Source organism: Triturus cristatus, chromosome 7, assembly GCF_964204655.1.
Source record: "Triturus cristatus chromosome 7, aTriCri1.1, whole genome shotgun sequence".
In the NCBI taxonomy this organism is placed as follows: Eukaryota; Metazoa; Chordata; class Amphibia; order Caudata; family Salamandridae; genus Triturus; species Triturus cristatus.
In genome coordinates this window covers 854,739,358-854,756,587 of record NC_140590.1, presented here as the reverse complement: position 1 = coordinate 854,756,587, position 17,230 = coordinate 854,739,358, and the positions used below count along the sequence as shown (strand labels likewise).

General features: G+C 42.7%; 1 protein-coding gene across 1 annotated transcript in view; it reads right to left on the bottom strand.

Annotated features, from left to right (window-relative positions):
- Positions 1-17,230, bottom strand: part of HDAC3 (histone deacetylase 3) — a 224,083-nt gene that overhangs the window by 22,575 nt on the left and 184,278 nt on the right. The window contains exon 14 of the mRNA XM_085617783.1: positions 1,030-1,187. Within this exon, the coding sequence (XP_085473909.1) occupies positions 1,030-1,187 (158 nt within the window). The remainder of the gene's footprint in view (positions 1-1,029; positions 1,188-17,230) is intronic.

Here is a 17,230-nt window from a genome sequence, read left to right as displayed (position 1 = left end):
AATGGACAAAGATACAATTTCTAGATCAAACCAATAGATGATGGAACAATGCACAGCATGTGAATCTGTAAGTTATTCTGTATGTGACTTAATTTAGTAGCTCCCAATTTTTTATGATTTACCTACTAATGCAGAGGGAGATCATCATTTTGCAACTAACACAGACGAGCAGAGGTATCCCAAGCATAAGGCTAACTCACAACAGCACTTTCGTGTATACCTTGCTGAAGATTCTTGATGGCTTTTAGTAGCTGGGATTGGAAGGGATAGACTGCGGAAGAAGAGTGCCAGTCACTTGACTCTTGACCAGCCACACATGTGGTGGAGACCAACATAGCTAGCTCTGTCATTCACTTGTCTCCTTCCAGGCCACCAGAAATTCTCCCAAATCATTTTTGACATACTATAATCTACATTTTAGGTTGGTCTTACTCACAGTTGCACTAGGCTGGGTGCAACATGACAACCAAGGCTCTGAAACTTCTCTACTAGACAGGTTCACTAGCATGCACATTGTGAAAGATAGCTCTACTCATCAAATCACCCTCAGCAAATCTGCTCTTTTGGGTTATGGGATGCAGAAGAGTGGGTGGTTTTGTAGCACTTAAAAATGAGATTCCCATTTTTACATCCTCATACCCACTAAAGAGATGAAGATGAATACAAGAAATTCGGTTTGTTCAGTACAACACTGCAGATAGATACAAACTAACGGAAAGAGTACCTGAAACAGCAAACCGAAGCAGTGAAACCTGCCCCACTCCACCTTTTTGCTCACTCACCAAAGTAAACAGCATTTTATCCACTCCACATACAATATTCCTTCTCAAAGATACTCCATTCGACTCTGAAGTTGCATATACACATACAGACCAACGCAGTAGAATAAAAAAACCATATATATCTTGAAACTATGTTGAAACATATCAACTTGTTTTTGTGCACAAGGCAAAATGCATACATCTGAGCAGAGTAGGAGTACATAAAAACTCTAAAGGGAACAAAGAATGGGAGGTTTAGTGCCTTTACCTGGAATAATTCTCTTCAGAACCTCGCTCTTCTGGATCAGGTTCATCTGCCCGATCAAAACTAAGCAGGTCGGATGGTACATCATGGATCTGGACACTCGGTGCATGGTTTAGCATCTTCAGATTCTCAAAAATAGTCTGCCTTATTTGGTCGAGGTACTGCAGAGAAGAAATCATAACCATGTTAAGGCAGTCTGATACTTGCATATTACGGTTAAAAAAATGCTTAAAGTGCTTGAAAAGGTTTCCTTCACCTCATGCTTTGCACCATGTTGTACTAAAAACGCTTATGGTGAAATTATGGAACACAAATTTGAGGAGGATACTCCACATAAAACATAAAAAGCAGGTTTGAAGTTCAAATAGAGTTTTGTATAGCCTTTAGTAGCAACAGAGGGAGAATACCACTAACTGTTAAAAAATTACTTTGATAGGATAGAAAAATGTAAACAGTTTTGTTCTACCTCAGTATGAAAGATGACTTACTGTGGCACGATTAGTTTTAGTGGTGTACAAAAGGAACAAGTTACTTTCCTATGGTAACGCCTTACAAGGTAGAGACTATCTAGTTGTACATTATCTACCTTATAATATTTCCCAGGCATCAAACTGGATGTTGACATTTTCGAGCAGTACCCCTGAGCGCCAGTAGGTGGTGGTGTTTGGCACTTCTTCAGTGGTACCAGAAGTGACATATGCAGTGCCTATATAGGTGCCAACCCAGCATGCAGTTCAGTTACTTTTCATGACTTTTGCGTGGCAGAAGCCCAAAGCCACACTGGTGTGCACTACTAAGGTTTTAAAAAGGGGAGACCCTAGTGAATCAGTTCGCAGAACGTGGTGGATGGGAAGGTTTGTAAGGAATCTGCAACTAGAGTCTTTATCAGATAAGGCATTACTGAAGGTAAGTAACTTGTTCATTTGATAGAGACTTCTAGTCTCAGGTTCCTTAACTTAGAACAGATACCCATGCAATACCTCCCCGGAAGGGAGTCTGCAATCAGATTTAGACCAAAAAGACCTGCAGGACTGCTAGGGTGAAATACCAGTCGTGACAGACCTAACCAACCAGGCAGTGGTGCTAAGTGAATGCATGCACAGACACTCACGTGGCTGCCTGGCAGATGTCCAGGACAGGGACTCCGCAAGCTAATGCAGTAGTTGCAGCCTTGGCTCTGGTAGAATAAGCATGCCAGCTCTCAGGGGGTTGCTTCTTGGCCAATGCAAAACAGATCTTGATGCAGAGCACTATCCATTGTGAGAAAGTCCATTGTCTTTCCTTTCTAGCCCCCAAATATCCTACAAAGAGTTGATTGTCCACCCGGAATTCTTGTTGTGTGAGGTCAATGTAAAATGACAACGCTCTTCTTGAGTCCAGATGGTAGAGACTCTCCTCTTCTTTGGACGGGTGAGGTGGCGCAAAGAAGAAAGGGAATGTAATGTTTTGGTCTAAATGAAAGTTTGCGACAACCTTCAGTAGGAAAGAGGCAGGAGTCCGTAGAACTACCTTGTCTGAGAAATAGGTAGCATAAAGCGGTTGGACGGAGAGGGCCTGCAGCTCACCGACGTTCCTGGCCGATGGTACAGCCAGTAGAAAAGCCAATTTGAAAGTCAATAAGCGAAGTGGGCAGTTATATAACAGCTCAAAGGGAGCACACATGAGGAAGGCAAGGACCAGGTTAAGATCCCATTGGGGCATAATGAATGGCATCGGGGGAAATATATGTTGTAGCCGTTTCAGGAGCCTAGTCACAAAGGATGACTTGAACAAATGTAAATTGCAAAAATGCAGAGATGGCATACAAGTAACCTTAAATAGTGCCCAGACTAGAGACCTGCTGGCCCAAAGAAAGAATGAACAGGAGAACCTCAGATAAGGGTGCACAAAGGGTGGGCCAATCTTTCTGGACGCGCACCATGCCACAAATGTGCCACAATGACAGGGGTAGACTGTCTTGGTGGAGGGTTGCATGGTTGTAAAGATAACATCACAGACTTCGGGAGGAAGGGCGAAAGCGGTCAATTGTCACCACGCAATCTCCATGCATGAAGGCGTGTGCAGAACCCTCTCCTGCTGCTGCGACAGAAGATCCTCTGAGAGAGAACCAACTTTGAAACTCCGCTGTACAAAACTGCTGGCATTGCGCTTTCACGGTGGTGGCGAACAGATCTAACCAAGCCTCTCCAGACTCTTGAGAGACCTTGCACCACCTCCTGATGTAGGCGTCACTTGTAATCTGCTAGGCATTGATGGCTGAGTTAACCAGCCCTGTAGTTCAGAGACCACGCCAGGTGTTGAACCACCAGGGAAATGCCCTGATGTTCCAGCTACGTCCAGAGGTGCAGGGCCCTCTTGACACAGGGTCCACAGTCCCCACTCCGAACAGTGGCGGTGGTATTGCCCATGAACTCCTGCACTAGCCTTTCTTTGATCGAAGAAAGGCTTTCCGTGCCAATCGGATCGCCTGGAGCTCCAGCAGGTTCATGTGAATCTCAAAATAAGCTGGAGAACAGAGTCCCCGAATTTCCACCTCTCGCAGATGGGTGCCCTAGTTCAGGAGTGATGCATCTGTGTCCACTGTCAGCTCTGGGTGGGGAAGGGAGAGGGGTTTGATGCTGAACTAATTGCAGTTCGTCAGCCACCACTGCAGGTCTGTTGCAGTTCCCTCCGAGATCTGGACCAAGTCGGAGAGATTTCCTTGATGCTTGGCCCACTGGAGCTTCAGGTCCCACTGTAGAGCCCTCATGTGCCAACGGGCAAGTGTCCATGAAAAAAGTTTCTACTATACTCAAATGATTGAGAATGCATCTAACTCTAACAAAGAACTGCTTCAGGCGATTACGAGGCTTACGCTGGTCCCGAAAAATAACTTGACTATCCATGGTCAACAATTCCGTGACACTCTAGCCTTTACTTTTAAAGAGAAGGTCGACCAAATCTTTAACATTTTTGACAACTCGAAATCCAAAGATACTACTGAGTTGAGTCATCAGGAAATGGTTGGCTACCCCCTGCTTTTGGAATTTACATCCACCTCTCCTAATCAAGTAGCCACTTTCCTACTAGCTGCTAAATCAGGATCACCGGACGACCCATGCACCCCAAGGATATTAAAACTTGCTGTACAGCCTATTTTCACCTTCCTATCCTCCACATTCAACCAAATGTTTTCGCTTGGGATGTTTTCCATGATATAAAAACAAGCTTGTATTCTTCGAGTTTAGAGCAGACCACAGTACTGAAACTGCCTTGATAAAAATTACAGAAGAAATAAGAACTTCACTAGACAATGGGGGATCAGCGGCCCTCATTTTATTGGACTTATCTGCGGCGTTCGACACAGTGGACCATGAGCTCCGGGTCCACCGTTTGAATGCCATAGGAGTCAAAGATAAGCCCCTCAGACTACTTTCAACCTTCCTCTCGGAAAAAGCTCAAACCCTAACTTTGGGCCATTGTAACTCCCTACCTTTCACATTGCCTTGCGGGGTTCCACAGGGCTCTTTGCTGAGCCCAAACCTGTTTGATATAAATGTTTCTGAATTAGCCTTGATCAAAAGTTTTAACTTAAGTCCTGATGCTGATGACACCCAGCTGGTAGTATCAGCAGTGGATAAAGACACTTCAGGTTCATCAAGATTACATGATAGTATGTTTGCCATAAGTTTCTGGCTGAGTAAGCATGGTTTAAAACTTAACTCAGGTAAAACGGAGGTAATACTCTTCGGCAATCTCCTTCCTGCATGGTCCCCTGCATGGTGGCCTGACAGCTTGGGTCGGCCTCCTTTACCCATGATGAAAGCCAAAAACTTGGGCTTCATTATTGATGATCAGCTCAAATATGAAGCCCAAGTGTCCAAGGTAGTCTCCCCTTCATTCCGCATAATTAGAATGTTAATCAAAATTTGCCCTTTTATTCCCACCATGAAAACTGTGGTCTCAGCATTAGTCCTCTCAAAACTGGACTACTGCAATGGATTGTACATGAACCTTCAGGAAAAACTGATTAGTAAGATTCAATAAGTCCAAAATGCAGCAGCCAGATTGATTTTGAATCTTCCTAAATTCCACTCGATCTCCTCAGGTATTCGAAAATTACACTGGCTCCCAGTCTAGAAGGGAATTAAATGTAAAGTGCACTGTGTGGCTCATAAAGCACCGTATAAGGGAGGATCGGAATTTCTATGGAAACATTTTGACTGGTACACCCCCAACTGGCACCTCCGTTTGGCTGGAATGGTCGCCACTACTAAATTTAGGAAAATGAACTGGTGCGGAAGGAGCTTTATTAATAGCATGGCTAGGCTCTCGAATACTCTCCCTTCACATCTTAGAGCCATCTCTCCCATGCTCGCCTTTAGGAAAGAGGAAAAGACGTGGTTGTTTAACAACTAACGGTCTCTGTCTTAGCAGGTTTCTTTTTAGCAAGCGCCAAGACACCTACGGGTAGACGTGCGCTATATAAGACTTTTTAACATAACCAGAAGGCTATGAGAATCAACAGCCTCAGAGTCAGTCTCACCGAAATCTGGGATAGAGGCAGAGACATCAGAATCATAGCCTGAATATACTGGAGTCACAGTTTGAGTGGATAGGCTGAAACTGCACTGTGTCCATAACAGCCCCAATGAAAGGGAGCATATGAGCCAGAGTCAGGTGTGACTATGGCACGTTGAAAGTGAACGCTAGCGAGTGCAGGAGGTCCGCTGTAGTCTAGAAGTGGGAGACGACTGCCTTGGGAGAGCCCGCCTTCACAGTCAATTGTCGAGGTAGGGAAAGACTGGAACCCATGACCATTGTAAGTGTGCTGCAACTATTACCATCACTTTCGTGAACACCCGATGGGCGCTGGGGAGCACGGAAAACGAAGTGCTTGTAGCCCACAGTGAACAGCAGATAGCATCTGTAGGCCGGCATGACAGGAATGTGGAAATAGGTGTCCTGTCAGTCCATCAACACTATCCACTATCCAGGGTCAAGGACAGACAGGATTTCTGCTTGTATGAGCATGTTGAACTTCTCCTGTTTCAAGAAGAAGTTAAGACTAAGGCCTCCCTCCCTTTTGGGCACCAGAAAGTAGTGGGCATAGCAACCATGACCTACTCTGATGCGAGCACCCTCTTGATGGCTCCTTTAGCCAAAAGAAGCAACACTTCCTGAGGGACTAAGGAGAGATGGTCCTACATTAACCTGTCAAATCAAATCAAACAAAGCTTTATTCGATTTCTATAAGGAAAAAATCATAAAAGCAGTACATTAAATCACATTTCATTTTAACAGTTGAGGTCAATTTTCTATACACCCCTTTTACCGGTTTACTTTATTGAAAGATTAAACTGTCACATTAAAACTGATTCCCTGCATTTTACCACACTTTTTAAAAACATTGATAAAATCCAGGTTACATATTAATTTTCTAAAAACTGTAGTGCTAGAAATGCAGGGCGACATTGTCTAATACCAAACTTTTTAAAAAGAGGTAAAATCCATTTTTTTCCTTTGAACATTATAGAATTTGCATACTAAAACCATGTGGACTGTTGTTTGCTCCGAGCGTTCATCCCAATGGCACAATTGCATTACTTTTGACCAGTCGTTCATGTTTGGGGAAACTGGTTATTCTATGTAATATCCCAAGTCTAAATCTTGTCAATAAAAATCTATTGTATAAACCACAGACATGTAAAAGATGAGGTTGCATACTATAAGTAATTAGAATCGTTTGATTATACAATACTGTGGGCTTCATTATTTCTTCCGATAGTATAAGAGTTTCGAGGAGGTTCAAGCCGTTTGCCTTTAACATATTTCTTGTCCAACTAGTCGTATTCGTCTCGGTAAAAAACTCCGGGTGGCCTAAATCAAGCATAAAATCCCGCACATACTTTAGCCATGCGATACTTAAAGCACCTACCGATTTAAAAAGATCTTTAAAAATGTCCCAATTAAGATTAGTTTCTTCAGATGTCCATGTCCTATGCCATAGTAGGATATTTCCACTTTTATGAGATCTGTTAGGTATGAGACCCCCAATTCAGAATGGCAAACATAATGGGAGGTGCTACCCGGGACTGCCAAAATATATATTAAAAACAGATTTTCAATAACTTGCAATGTCTGAATATCACAATATCGCCATATCCCTGGACCATACATGGCCGTCGAGATGCACTTGGCCCTATATATTTGTGGCAGCTCATGTGTAGGCCACATCTCATAATAAAAGTTTTTGTCGTGTTTACCCTCGGCCCTAGATCATGCATAAATGCCGAAAAGTTATTTAAAATTCTTTGTAGGCCCACTTGGGTACGGGACATCAAAACTTCATCCGCGTGCAATAAAGCTGGCATAGGCCGTCCTTCTATTTGGGGGGGGGGGGGGGTCTTGACATATGTTTGACAGTGCTTGGTCTAAGCCATTTATATAGAGATTAAAAAGAAGAGGGGCAGCACGCAGGCTTGCATTACCCCCTTTTTGATTTGAAACAGGGCTGTACATTCTCCATTGGTACCATATTGTACCCTGGCCTTGCCATTCCTATACAGTTGTCTTAAAAAAAGAGTGATGGTGGTCTCTACTTTTAAATCCTGGAGGATCCTCCATAGTTAGTCATGCCTCACGCAGTCGAAGGCTGTAGTGAGGTCAACAAAGGCTAGGGACAACCTGCCCTTTTTAGCGATGGTATACTTCCCTATGATAATATACAGGTTTAAGCTTTAACAGTTCCTAGCACCTTGCGAAAACCAAACTGTAATTTGGAGATGATCTGGTTATCCTCAGCACAGTCCTGCAGTCTTTTAAGCACGATACGCCCATCTACTTTTGCCAAGAAATCTAGCAGCGATATCGGCCGATAGCAGGCGGGGTCTTGACTATTTCCTTTTTTAGGTCTCGCCTGAGCCAGCGCTTATAGCGCTGCTCTGGCGAGAGTTTTAGTAAGCAGGTTTTGGAAGTGCTAACCTAGTGGCTTTTTTCAGGCCTTCAGCTTGCGTTTGCGATGGCATGCACGCGCACAGCTGCTATCCTGGTTTCTAGCATTCCTCGCATGGCTGGCTTTCCTCCCCCTCTCTCACCCGCTCCTCCCCCTCCCTTACTGCATGGAAGAGTTTCGTAAGATGCTAAGGAGGGAACAGACAACAGGCGCCACTGGGCTCAAAGCCAGACAGAGACATCTGGCTTGATTAATGGCTTGGCATTTGCAAGTGTTACAAGTACACAAACCACGGGCGCCAGGAGAGAACAAGCCATACCAGACATCCTCCTTAATTTAAGTTGCAACTGTGCTGCAATTCCATTTCAATTTTAATACAAAATCTTTTATGCAGGAAACGCTTCACATTTTTAGGTCTCGCTGATTATATCAAAAGTAAAGAAATAGATGTTTTTTTCTATTTCTTTACTTTTGGTATAATCGCGGCACACATGCTTTACTTTTAATATTATAAGTAAAGCACGGGTGCCGCGATTATACCAAAAGTAAAGAAATGGAAAAAAACATCGATTTATTTACTTTTGATATAATCGCGGCACCCGCGCTTTACTTTTAACATTAAAAGTAAAGTGTCGGTGCCGCGATGCTCGTTTATAATCTTTGTATTTTGCAAAGGCTATATACTGTCCTTCAAAAGACTCGGCACTCCTTATTTACTTTAGCACCAGTTTGCATTCAAGATCAAACAATGAAGACTTCCCCCTACTTTCATGATAGTGAACTGCATGCAGAGAGCTCACTAATACTCTAATGCCTCTGTCAGGGATTTGATGCTTCCTCACACCCTGTGTAAAACATTGGCTGTATATCAGACCTGTGTTCCCAGAGTCCACTCCTCCCCAAATGGCTGGCCTTCAGTGGGTCGGATTTCACTCATGTCTACAAAGACATGCACGTTGGGGACACAGTTTAATCTAACATGAATCTAACACACTGAATGTGACCCTGAGAGACAACAACATTTACCTCTATTAAGAGAGCCCAGAGCAACACATGAATGGGTACAACAAGATGACTAATTCAAATTTCAGAAAGTGTGTAAAATCCTTGATGTTCTATCTTACTTGAAAGGTGAAAGGCGATACCTCAAGGTACCTTGCATTCAGTTCAATTCAGAGCAGCAGCATCATTGTCCCTACTGCCAGCACTTCCCGCTGAGATGAATGGTTTAAATGATGAACCACCAGGCTGCTCTGAGGCCGTTAACAAATAGTTCTGTACACTGTGAAACCCCTACAATAGTACCACAGCCTCAAGCCTTCCAATGAGCCTTCACAGTCAGCCTTCATTGGATAGGTGGGAGAAAGACCCAGGTGTGCCAGTCCTCCATACTAAAGATCTCAGATGTATGCCGAGCCCTTTGTTAAATAAACATACATGTGACACCAGAGCAACAGGGCTAAGCTGTAGTTGATGTAAAAAGAGAATCCTCAGAGCAGCAACACCCATTGAATGCACACGTGGCCAGCTTTCCAGGGCGAGGTTTCCTGTATAATGTAGATCAAGGACGAGCTCTGCTAACGATGGAGCAGCAGGCAAAACTAACAAGCATTGGCATAGCCAATAGGTCTCGCTTTTGGGGCCTTATAAGTATTTAGTTATGCAGCACAATATGCTTGGTGCAACAACATCAACTGTTGCATGGCTAAACACTTATATGGTCCCAAAGGCGAGACCTATTGGCTATGCCAATGCTTGTTAAATATTGCTACTAGAATCAATTCAGTCCAAGTCTCTATTAAATGGGAGGAACAGCTAGCTGTAATTACCTGGGTTAACAACGGGCCCCATAACGCGGTATTATTTTTATATAAATCTACGGGGATCCAGTCGGGACCAGGGACCTTCCCACCCATGCTTGCCAAGATTGCACGATTTACTTCATCCAGGGTTACCTGAAGGTCTTTCTCTATTAGAGGTGCCATGTCGTCGTCACCTACTGGTTGGCTTTCTGCAGTATTGATGGCCAGGGTGCTATTAAATAGGTTCGCAAAATGCTAAACCCATTGCTCCTCCGTTATTACAATTTCAATGGATGGCGTATCCCCGGGATCTAGAAAAGGGGTCCAAAAGGGCCCTCCATAAGGCCGCCCCATCCTTAGACATCGCGGCTTCATGCGCCATCCGTGCCTCATCTCTCAGCATCGCTTTTCGTAACTTCAGTGCGTTTTTATAGTCCCACTTTGCCTGTCTTATATCATGCTGATTTCTAGGGGTTTTATGTGTCTCGTATTTTAACTTGGCGTAAGCCTGCATGCACTTTGTGTCAAACGGCCATTTTTGTGTTCCTATTTTGTTTTCTTTTTCGTACAAATAGGGCCTCCTGTATAGCCGTTGTGATGTGCTGGAAAGAGGTCAGGACTACGTCATGTATGGCGTTCTCTGCCAAGCAAGCCGCAACAGCTGACTTAGTCTTGCTTAAAACATTCCTTGTAATTTCGGAGGGATCCACCATTGCCCAACGGAGGGAATAACCGTTCACTATCTATTGATAAATTTTGGGGGACATGCATACCTTTAATCCCGTAATGTGTCCGTCAGTTTATGTATGAAATAGATACACTCTGTGGAAAATGGTCACTCAGAATTATGTTATAGGTGTTGAATGACTTAACTTTATTACAATAACTATTTGATATCAGAATGTAATCTATTGTTGTAAAGTAACCTCTGTCATTAAAAGTGCTTTTAAAAGGGGAAGGTGAAGCACACATCTCATTTGCAAAACCAAGATCGTGGCCAAACATTATTTAGTTTAGGGATTCCCCGTATTGTGAGCGCGGGAATTGCGCATCACTATTCCCCTCTTCTGTTGTGAGGCCACATACTTCCCTCCCATTATTTGGGCACAGAGCGGTATTAAAATCGCCCCCTCAAATGCCAAACACATCCCCTTCATTATCATTTTGGATTGACTTCAAATTATTTTCTAGTTTTTTCAGTCCTCCCAATCTGATCGGGCAGAGAATTGTTATAAACGTTTATCAATACAACACAGTGCTTTTTATCAGTATGCAATGTTATTACTTGATACTATATTTCAACAAATTTCAATTCTATTTTTCTTACAATTAGCATGTTGGATATATAAGTAAACAATCCCCCCTTTGCCCTCCCACGACTCCCAGCCACAGCCGCAGTATGGAAAGTGAGATAACCGTTAATATGAAGAGTGTCCTCTACCCAGGTTTCTTGAAAAAACATAATGTAAAACTTTGATATAAAATCGCACCATAACGGGTTTGCAATCTTTGAGTGAATTCCTGTAACATTCCAATAAACTATATCAGTTATCTCGGAGTCATTTCTATCATTGCAATTTTTTAGGGGGTCATCTACAGTGATAGCAGTAGGAGCACTAGATGGTATCTGGATCTGGCTTGTATCCGGCAATGATGGTAGCATCGTTTGTTGTGTGACTTATCAGCCAAGTGAGGCTGAGTCGATAACGGTTATCAATTGTTTATTTTTTAGAAGCAGGGTAATTTGGAAGATGCTTGTGACTACTTGCTTTTGGTGGGCAAATTTCTAACTCCAACCTTCTTATTTTCAATTTGTTGTTCAATCCCCTTATTCAGTAAAATCAATATCTTCCAAGTTGTTTAGACTGTCAAAACGATTAGTTACTGGGACACTATACCTAGGGTAGGTTTCGACTGGGTGGTAACTAGTCGTGTTTCTATTACTCTCCATCTTTAGTGGTTGGTAAAAGTAACCTAATGGGACAATATTGACCTCCTGGGGCTTAATGAAGTGGCTACCTGCTCTTTCAAAAATTGTTTGCACCAGGTGGGGTGATCTAAATGTTAACACCACAGAGTCCCCTTCCAGTGATTTATGGGTTTTGCCTATCCAAGCTATTTTTCTGGCCATTTTGAATTCGGAGAACAGAGCCTCGGTTAATCCTATCTGTGTGCTAAGCCAGGGAATAGATTTATTTCTCAGGGCGATCCAGGATTACCCTTCATGGTCAGGGAGTTGAGGTACGTTTGTTAGAACTACCGTATAAGGAGTAGTTTCAGTTGAGACTTCTATGGATTGTAGGTTAGTTTGAAGGAAGACCCTTGTATTGCGTAGTAAAAAAAAAAAAAAAAAAAAAAAAAAAAAAAAAATCGCAGATAGATTGATTATTTAGGGATAATGTATCATTTTGGGCCTTCTTCTGGGAATTTATATATGCATCTCTCCCGCTATTATTACTGTTGTGATGGTGACCTTCAGGACCAGGGCAAGTTTAACCCCCGCAATCCTGATTCCCCTGGTTTGCCAGATTTAACTCTCCATAATTCCCTTTGTGTGTAGTTTGCCTATTTAGCGGTTCTAGTGCTTTTTTCTGTTGATGCCTCTATGGACTTTTAGCCTCTCCGCCATTTCTGCTAGGATTTACTATAGTATACTCCATAACCCATCTGCTTAGATAGCTTATTTAAATCATCTTTCAAGCAATAATGCTTCGTAAGAGTTGGTGACCCCTCCTTATGTCCCACTAAGAAGGGGGCCCCCTGGCAACTGATGACAGGCAGGTAAAGCAGAGGAAATATAAGGGACCAATCAAAGGAGAGGTTACCTGCCTAACTACTTACATAGGGTCCTCAAAGAGGATCCCAAAATGAGCACAACAGAACCGGTACAGACAATTGTACAAAATATTCCAGTAATCAACGACTTTAAACAAAAGAATTTTGCAATTTTATTTTCCAATGATCATAATCAATTGATAAAGCAATAAAGAGTAAAAACATAACACAAATTACATCCAAGGTTGGTGCAACAACATAGTAATGTCCCACCAAACTCAATCAAAATACTCAATCATACTAACATGCACTCAAATCTAAACACACATTCACTTTCTGCAGCACTATCCCGCAACAGCATCAAAGTAACACAACTGCCACATGATGATGGAATGACAAGATTTTATGTATCATCCAAAGGGTAAGGGTAGATTTGGTCAAGCTACCCAAAACACATTACACGCCGACGCGCGTTTCAGTGTCTGGTCCCAGCCGGGACCACACCTTCATCAGGGCGAAGATGGTCAAGCAAAAATGGGACAGGCACACAACCCTGGGTAGGAAGAATAGAGGAGGATCACCAGGGGCGAAAGGACAGGGGATAACATGACTGGCTCCAGTCAAGCAGGGGATCCGCCAAGGACTATCCGCATGTATTAGCATCAGCTATACATTTCAGTAAACGCCAGAAGAGGTTCCCAGAGACGCCGCGCTTAAATATCTTTCCAGGGGCAGGAGCAAAAGGCTATATATGAGCCGTTTTTTTTAATGCATTGGATAATTTCTCAATGGCAGAACGATTAGGCAAAAAGAAGAATCAGCTTCCTCCACCGAGCGTTTGAAAAGACGGCGTGACCGGCATTCAATGGGTTGGATTCCTTTGATTGACCCCTCCTTATGTCCACCGTATGGTGAGGTTAATATTTTTTTCGCTTCGTTACCCTTTTCTGGGGCTTTTTGCTCATTGTTTTTAGGTCTACTTGGCCGCCTTGTGCTGCTCTATTATCCTTTCCCACGTTTCTTGGTCGCTTTGGCGTGGGTTGAGTGTCACTATCTCCGTCAGTAACCCATACACTATCCGGTACATTTTGCACACCGCCGTTTTTAGATGATCGATGTTCAGTTCCTTCGGGTATTGGGGACCCCTCTCTTAAGTTGGTCTCCTCTCTCTGGCTTTCTCCCCTAGTTTCGGCATTTAAGGTCTCCTCCTCGGTCGATATCGGCTTTTCAGTCACCCCCATGAGATAGTTTAAGAGAGATGAACGAGAGCCCATCTTAGATACAGACATCGCAAGGGGCATCTTTTTAGCTTCAGCCTTCCTTTTCCCCATAGTTCGATCTTGGCCAGTAGTCACCAATATTTGGGGTCCTTTTAAATGTTTGTAAGTCTAGGGGGATAGCGGCGTGTAATCCAAACAGCGGGCCTCACAGTCACTCTTCGAGTTCTGGTCACATGATTATCTTAAAAGGCCTGTGAGGATATAAAAGTTGCTAAGGGCCTCTTCCTTTGGGTACTCACTAGCAGAGAAACAGGGAAACTGCTCTCTCAAAACAACTAGTTGCATGGTTTTCTTGTCTACAAATTGAAGATGTATACCAGATGTTTCTATAATCCTTGGTGATCCCAATGTTACTGTTAAAAAATAAAGCACAGCAAGTTGGGAAGCCAAGGTCTAACTTGTATTTAATGCATAATAACAGCAAAATAATGAAAGAAAACGGTCATTTTAAAGTTACAAAGGCTCTCGCTAGAAAAGGGTCAGTTGGAGCATAAAACTAAAATACATAAAATTAAGGAGAGTTTATAAAGGTTTTCTATCAATATATGTCTATAGAACCTATTTGTGTGACAGAAACTTGCTAATTTCGGCAAAAACATAGCCAATAACAGATGGCAGGATCATGTCCCAGAAAAAGTGCAGCTTCTCCTCAAGGACAACATAATTTATACACAGAATACTGAACTCATTCTCCAATAATCCTGCTTCCTAATGGTAGGTTTGAAAACAAAGTTACGCTTTGCAGAAATGTGCAAAAGAACAACCTTGAATAACATGGCTTCTAGGCCTACCAGAACCGTGGAGGTTTTAATATTTTAAAAGCATATTTGCTTTTAAAATATTAATACAATACACTCTGTCATATATGTTTCAAGTTTATTTAAATAACTTGAAACCTGCCATATATGTGTAAAACAATACTGTAATAAACAAGAATATATTATAATGCATCACAGTTTATGATGAGGTTTTTATATTAGCAAGTATTGCTTACTCTGATGAAAATAATGCAGATAAAAAGATTTGAGGGTTAGTTTGTTGCCCTCCCATGATGCGAGTAAATCTCTCACATTTTCTGAAAACGGCAGGATATAATTTAATGAGTGAGATGAGGAAACCTTTACACCCTTAAAGAAAGATCGATCTCAGCAAACTACCTTGATTAGAAAGATACTTTAAAAACAACTCCAATGTGAGCAGTAATAAAAGAGACCTAGAATAGCAGTAAGCAGCCAGGTCCATCGCCTTTCCTCGGCATCGCAAACTGCATCATAAATGAAATATAACCTGATCGAGGCAGAAGAGGGTCCACACAGTCTAGTTAAAGTTGAAATTAGGTAGGTTTCTACATGAGTGAATTAAGCATTTGGTTTTATGATCATCTACTGGGGAAATCCGCTTGTGTGAGCGAGAACGACTATCAAATTAATTATTAAATGAACTTATTAATTATCAAAGACATGCAGTAGCACCCCCATGTTCTGACTCCACTTCCAAAATATTGCCAACTGTTTGGGCAGCTAGTATCAACTTTTTTAGAAGCGCTAATTCGGCTAATTCTACCCAGGTACATTACACACTGCCCACAAAACTGTTTGCGAAAGTCTATTTCACTGATCAGGGAGGAGGGCAGGATTGGCGGAATCTGCTGGTATGTAGATTATCAGTCAGAAGGAAATGTTACTTAGCCCTGTAATACTGTTTATGGTGTGCAGCGCTGTAGGTTCACATGGTCTACGTACTCCTACCATCTAGTGTTGGGCTTAGATGTTTGTGAACTGTTTTTCCCTGAAGAAGTCTTTCAGGTCACAAGATGTGCTGCAACTCCTTCCTTAGTGGACAATGCATTTGGGCATCGGTGCTGTCTTAGATTGTATTTCACACTGAAGGTGAGAAAATGTATGGAGTATTCAATAAGCATAGCATGGTGCACCATGTGTGTTATGTACTGTCATATAGGTAATAAAAAAAGATATGTAATCAACAGAAGATTGGCACAAGTAAATCTACAGCACTATACGCTACAAACTGATGCTTACAAGGTATGTAACATTTTGCTTTCACAGCATGTGTGTTTGTAGATAATCATGTTCTGCACAAGCTAAAAAGCAATATCCACCATAAGTGGTGGCTACAGTGTGCATGATGCTCATGTCTGGAACAAAGTTCTTAATACTCTCAGCCAATCATAGCCTGCTGGCAGGCTAGGCAGTTCACACATTGTTGCTTGGCAAAAGTGTGTGATGTTGACCTGGTGGTTGCTTTCCAGATATCAGGTTGGCTAGGAAAGCCATAGTTGCCACTTTGTTACGGGTGGAGTGCATCCTGGGCAGAGGAGGTAGGACTCTTAGGTGTGTAGTAGCAAACATGGATGCATTGAACTATCCATTTTGCTATGCCTGCTTTAGAGAAGGGATGGCCTGCAAAGAGTGACAAATGCTACAAAAAGCTGGTCAGACATGTGAAAGGACTTGGTCTGGTTGAATCAATAAATAGATCTTTTGACATCTAACATGTGCAGAGTTCTTTCCACTAATGCATTTGGCTGTGATATCACCATAATGATACATTTAGGGTTGGTTCTGCGAACAATCCTATCTTTTTGAACTTCAATGATAGGTTCTTGTGAAGTAAGTGCTTGCAGCTCACTAATAGGTCTGAGGGAAGTAATGACCACCAGAAAGGTCACATTACAGGAAAGTAACTGAGGGGCATGAGTGTAAAGGTTCAAGGTTTGGGCCTATGTGCCTTGTGATGACTAAATTAAGGTTTTATATAGGGGCAGGAGGTTTTCTGGGAGGTATGACACTCTTCAGACCCACCATGTTTGTGCCTTAACTACTGGGATCCTAAATAGGGATAATGGTTCATTATTTTGCATATAGGCTGCAACGGCTGCTAGGTTTTAGCATATTGATGTGAACGCTTAGGGTATGACCCCATATCAGCCAGGATAGCATGGTGAGCAACTAAATGATGGATTTAGGCCCAGATGTCTGTGTGTGTGTGTGGGGGGGGGGGGGGGTGCGAGGGGGGGATGGCAGGTGAATGTTTCACAGAGTTCAGCATTCCGTCCATCTTTTTGTATAGCTAAAGACACCCAATTGGGAAGGGTAGGCCCAGACGTGGGTCCCATGCTCACTATGCCATTGGATTTACGCTAGCCTGGTTGATGAGGGGTGATGCAACGAAACTGGTCCCAGAATACTTGTTTCCTGTCCAGGGAGGACCTGGCTGGGCAATTCGGGCTGGACTATTCCCATGGGGAGCAGTGTCAAGACTGATTTACATATGGCTGGGTCCAAACTGGATTGACATGGTGAGCAAAAAGAAACAATGGATTTAGGGCCCAGCTCTCTGTACTGGGGATGAATGTTTTGACAATGTTCAGCATTAAGTTCATTATCTTTTTG